Genomic DNA, 5,792 nt, shown 5'->3' with positions numbered 1-5,792 from the left:
GAGAGAGAGAGAGAGTAACGAATTAATCATGTGTGGTTTATAAATACATTTGACCTACTTTTCATTGATTAAATAAATAATACAAATTCACATATTTACTACTATAAAGCTAAGAGTTCGGAAAATTCATCAAATTATATTTTTCTGTCAATATTACCCTATTAAGTTAATTCAGACTATTAAAAATCAGGATTATTACGGTAAAAAACAAAATAAAAAAATAAAACTATCTAATAAAAGTAAGAGAACTGATGATTTATAAAATATGGATAGTTAATTTGGTTAAAATTCAAATAGAAAATGGTTGACGTGGCTAAAGATGCTTTTATAGTATTCATTCTTTTTTTTTTTTTTCGGTTACAAGAAATGGTGGTCGGGTGGGACTACCACTCCGAGGCCGGGAGCAACATGGGTATGGTCTCTCCCCATAAGATGTTTTACTTGTGGAGGATCGAACCAGTGACCTCCTATTACCAGAAGTGCCACTGTAATATTCGCTCAACAAGCAGACCCATCATGCTTTCCACTAGACTAAACTCATGGGTTTTTATAGTATTCATTCTCATTGCGTTAATTATTTTATGAAGCTAAGTATGGAATAAATTTCGTGGAAAATGAAATGGTGAGTAGAAGCGCGGGCGGTTTGGCGTGGAGTGTGGAGTTTTTGGGTTGAAAGGTACAGTGTCTTTTTTATTGATGGGGGCGATGAACGTGTATGCAATTCTAGACAAGATGTCAAGTCACAACAATCCCTTTCTTGTTTTTGGTTTGTTCCTCGTTTGAAAATGTCAATTAACTTATATTTGCCCATGTTAGTTTGTCCTATTTGGGGACTTTGTCTAAGGCTTCCAACTTCCAGGAAACTTCATGGCCTGCCTTTCAATGTCGGACACTATTATCTTGGCTCCCACTGTTTTGTTTAAAGGGGCTACCACTGATGGTTTCGGTGGAAAAAACACTACATACAAATGCACGAGTCAGATAAATAAGTGATTGAGGTTCTCGTCCCAATCGCCAATGTGTGTACATTTGAAAACTTGCATTGAATAAGAGTGTGATTCCATCTAGACCATAACAAAAAAAGAAAACAAACCCACGAGAGAGCTTCTAGCATTTTGGTGGAATTTAAAAATATCAACTAAAACTAAAAATATTTGTTTAACCGTTTATTCAAAAGTCTTCATTTGGTTCTCATTATAAAGTACTCATTATAAGGTACTCATTAGAAACTTTCCAACAAGTCCACCTTATTTGTAAACTGCACGAACAAAACATTGAAGCGAAGGGCTATACGAGATTTCTAAAGTGCGACTCAAATGTGATATGTGTGACATGTGTGTTTGTAACAACTTTGTAAGAGTTGTTAGAGATTAGATTTTATTATGTTCTACTTTCTTTTTTCTTTGGTCATGGAATAAATAAAATTCCTTGTGTAAACTGAGGTCACATGGATTGGACTCACTCGACATGTGAAGTAATTGATAATCATATTGTGACCATTTGCATGATTGATCTTCCATAAATCTAGTCCAATGATGAGTGTTTTTCTATTTTGTTACACAAACGAAACTGAAAAATGACCAACCCCTTTGCTAATTTCCTGATGGTACTGCCTTGGCATCTCTTTAATAAGTGTTTCTAGTGCTCCTCAATTTGGAGTTCATGGCAAAAACAGAAACAACATCTTGTGTTGCTTCATGGATGGCTTGGTACTGGAATTGGGCAAACTATTTCTAGTTGCAGGATTAAAATATCAAATATTAGACAAGACTGCTGCTTTATTTGTAGCAAATAACCAAGGAAGGGTTTTGGATGACATGCTCATATTGGGATCGGCTTCGATGCTCTTAAACCTCAGAAGAAGATTTCACCCAAACCGCTCACTCTGCAACCTCCTCTCAACTAGCACACTTCCCTCCGACTCTACACCACAGGAGCCTCTTTCAGACTCCCAACTCAAATCCTTAGTCCTCAGCCACTACACTCCTCGCGGCAAATTCACCAACCTGCTCCAAAACGTCGTCGCTTTGCCCGCCGTTCTCCTCACCGCCTGCCAAAACCTCACCGCCACAACCCCTCAACCCCTTCACAATGGCCTTCTCCACTCCGTCTCCAAGCGCTTCTCTCTTCACGAAATGGGTCGCCAGCTCCGCGAGAATCGCTTCGATGTGGGAGCTTCTAGCGTCTCAATGGGCGACGGAGGTGAGTCTTTGTTGGTCTTACCCACTTTGAAACTCAAAGTTTTGATTGAAGCTATTAGGATTGTACTGGGCGTTGTTTATGATGAACGCTTTGTCACGTTTTCTTATGGCGGTCGTGTTAATCTGGGGCGGCACACGGCCATTAGGTACCTTAAGAACTCTGTTGAAAATCCCACCTGGTGGTTTAGTGTTGGCTTTAGTCGGGGAGTGTTCGAAAAACGACATGTGAGTAAGCTATGCTTGTTTATGGAAGAGAAGATAGAGGATGAGGTTTTGATTGGTATCATTAAGACATTGTTTGAATGTGGCGTTGTGAGAATTGAATTGGGTAGTTTTTGCTTTGGAAGAGGGTTTCCTCAGGAGAGTGGGTTGAGTTCAGTTTTGATGAACATTTACTTTAATGGTTTCGATAAAGAGATTCAGGAGATGCGTCTGAGGAAGAATCAGGAGCATCCCAAGTTCGAGTCGGATGAGCTTGTTTCCAAGGATGGTGTTTTCTACAAGCCTGTGAAGATATATGCGGTTAGGTACTTGGATGAGATATTAGTGATGACGTCCGGGTCTAAAATGTTGACTATGGATTTGAAGAACTGGGTTGTCAACTACTTGGAAGGGAGTTTGGAATTGATGGTGGATAAGGTAAAGACATCTATTCACAGTGCAGTGTCTGAGAAGATTGATTTCATGGGCATGGAATTACGGGCAGTTCCACCTTCGGTGTCGCACCCCCCTATGTCTGAAAAAGCTATTAGAGCACGGAAAAAGTACCTTAGACAGAAGGAAGTCAGAGCTATAGAATTGAAAAATGCTAGGGAGAGGAATAGAAAGAAATTGGGAATGAAAATTATGGGCCATGTTTTTAAAAAGCTGAAGACTGGTGATAGATTGAAATCTGAGTATCAAATTGAGAATGAAGTCAGAGAAATATTCAGCACCTGGGCTGATGAAGTAGTGAAAGAGTTCCTTGGGTCCTTGGATGAGCGTTGGGAATGGTATCGAAAGTTATCAGCAGGTACTTTTCTGTCTCTAAGGCACATTAGAAAACAATTGTCTGAAGAGCTTGTAGATTCTTATGATAAGTTCCAAGAGCAAGTAGACAAGCATCTGAACCCAGTCAGAGATAGAAAGGCAAGGGAGGAAGAAGAAAGGAGGGTAACAGAAGAAGCAGAGCAGAAATATGCTAAGAGAACAGTTGAGGATTTGACAAAGGTCTGTATCAAAGCTGATGCGCCTATAGAAGTTTTGAGGAAGATGGTTAAGTTGATTGGGTTTACAAATTCTATGGGTCGTCCCAGGCCGATCACGTTACTAACTGCTCTTGAAGATGCTGACATCATCAAGTGGTATGCTGGTGTAGGGAGAAGATGGCTTGATTTTTACTGCTGCTGCCATAACTTTAAGATGGTGAAAACTATTGTAACTTATCATTTGAGGTTCTCTTGTATCCTGACTCTAGCTGAAAAGCATGAATCCACCAAACGTGAAGCCATGCAACATTATACTAAGGATTTAAAAGTCTTTGATATAAATGGAAATGAAGAAGTATTCTTTCCCACCGAAAGAGAGGTAAAGATGATGGGAGATAAAAATCTTTCTGATCCAAAACCTGTGGATGGGGCATTTTCTTTGGCTTTGATTAGATTAGCTTCTGATGAGCCTCCATATTCTTGTGTTGCTCATTTCTGTGACAGAACAGATACTATTGTTTATCGGGTACGATTATTGCAAAGTCGATTGAATGTAACCCCCTTGGATGAAAATAAATGGGTGCCGGGGATGGGCGCAATCAATGGGAGTCTCCATCTGAAATGTTTCCCTCTTTGTCCTGATCACATACATGATTTATACATGGGAAGAATCACGTTTCAAGATATTGATAGTACTTCCTTTGTGTTTGTGGATGTAGACTGAGTTTTCAGTCCTCTGGCTTGCTACCTCATTTTACATATCTGTATAGGCCCGGTGGGTGATCTGATCGATTGTATTGATTTATATATGATCATTTGCAATTGGTTAAATATTCACTGTTGTAGTGCAGTTTCAGTCATTCATGTGATTTGTACACATCATTTTTAGTTGATGACATTATGTAAAATTCGTGAAAAGTTTGATTACACAGTTATGCATCTTATGGTTGTCTTGTTCATGGTAGAAACTAGAAACTGTTAATTCTCTGTGCCAAATATTGACTTTAAAGCTTAATTTTATCTCTGTAAGATTTGACTACTTTTTAGTTTTTACCATTGCAAGCTTCATAAAAACCACATAATTCTGCTATAGTCAATGTTAAACTTTGTACTGTCTTTTCTAAAAAATTTGTCTCATTTTTGTAGACTTAAAGTACTGTGTTGTCAAATAGCTGTCTACATTTTTGCGTTAAGTTGTGCATGGTAGAAAATGAATCTTTGGAGATTTTATTGAGTGGGAATATCTTCTGTATTGATCATGTTACTTGTCATTAATTGGGGTCGAGTCAGACCCATTAAGCTCCCCTTCAAAGAGTTGTTTCAGTGTTTGAATGACTAGGCCTTTTCGAGATTTCGGTTTTGCGAATTGGGAAAATAGGAGGTAGGTTGGTCTTATTTTTTAGGGTAATTGAGTTTATTGAATAGTTGATTGTTGTGATGTCCTGGGCTTAATTTGTGAAGTAGGGGTTTTAGGGATTTGGATTTGGGATTGTGGGTTTTTTGTGTTGGTTTTAGGGGTTGAATTTTGGGGCCATGGTGACCATGATTTGCATGAACGGTTTCTGTCGGACGAACAATACGCATGAATGGAAGAATGGGTGGCCTTTGCGATCTGGTTCTCTGCTACAAGTGTGGGTAAGAAAATGGTCCCCTTTTGTCATTTCAAAGTTTTAATTTTTCAGCTTAAGTTTTGATTTTTAAAGTGTTGTGGGTTTGATACAGTGTTAGGATGACTTATGGGATATGGGTTTTTGGTTCTTAATGTTGGGTTTTATGTATATTCTGGGTGTTAGATTGAAGTTTTGATCGTTTGGGTTTCAACCAATTGCGTTATGTTCAGTTTGATCAAATCTGGGACTTGATTGAATTTCTATTTAAACTATTCTGGTGATTCGATTGAGTTTCGGTCCATGCAGCTTTTGGGTGGTGCAAATGAATTTAGGTTCTTCATTTTTGGTAAGATTTGTCAGTTTCCTTCATATTATGCAGAATTTGGAGTCCTTGAGATTACTCACTCGAAGTTTTGGGGTATTTCTTTGCATTGCTGCCTTTTGTGCATGCATGTGATCTTTAAAAGCATCAAGTCGATCTGAATTGAATCCTTCTGCTGTAAATTTAGGTTCTCTAATACCTGTTCTGCTTTGGATAATGAGGAATTGAGTTGTGGAGTTGTAGCTTTTACTTTATTGATGAAGTTCTTACTGGGTTATCTTATTTGTTCCTGGAAACTGAACGAAATCTACTCTATCTTTTTCTTTTTTTTTTCCCTCGGGATTTGGAGGGGTAATGGGTGATTGGGTACATGTTACTAGCATTACTGGGTGCTTTCCTTTTTTGAGGTATTGATAAGTTTCTCATGCTCTTTGATCTGTAAGTCATAATTTATCTCTTTCATTGATAGGAA

The 5,792-nt window shown here is 38.4% G+C and overlaps 1 protein-coding gene across 1 annotated transcript; it reads left to right on the top strand.

Annotated features, from left to right (window-relative positions):
* The first annotated feature begins 1,690 nt into the window (after positions 1-1,690).
* Positions 1,691-4,420, top strand: LOC101298146. Its single transcript, XM_004303565.1, has one exon. It carries the CDS (start codon positions 1,698-1,700, stop codon positions 4,110-4,112), a length of 2,415 nt encoding a protein of 804 aa, XP_004303613.1. The 5' UTR covers positions 1,691-1,697; the 3' UTR covers positions 4,113-4,420.
* Positions 4,421-5,792: the final 1,372 nt, after the last annotated feature.

Source organism: Fragaria vesca, linkage group LG6, assembly GCF_000184155.1.
Source record: "Fragaria vesca subsp. vesca linkage group LG6, FraVesHawaii_1.0, whole genome shotgun sequence".
NCBI classification, from domain to species: Eukaryota; Viridiplantae; Streptophyta; class Magnoliopsida; order Rosales; family Rosaceae; genus Fragaria; species Fragaria vesca.
Note: the sequence above shows the minus strand (reverse complement) of the source record. Positions and strands in the feature narration are given on the sequence as shown.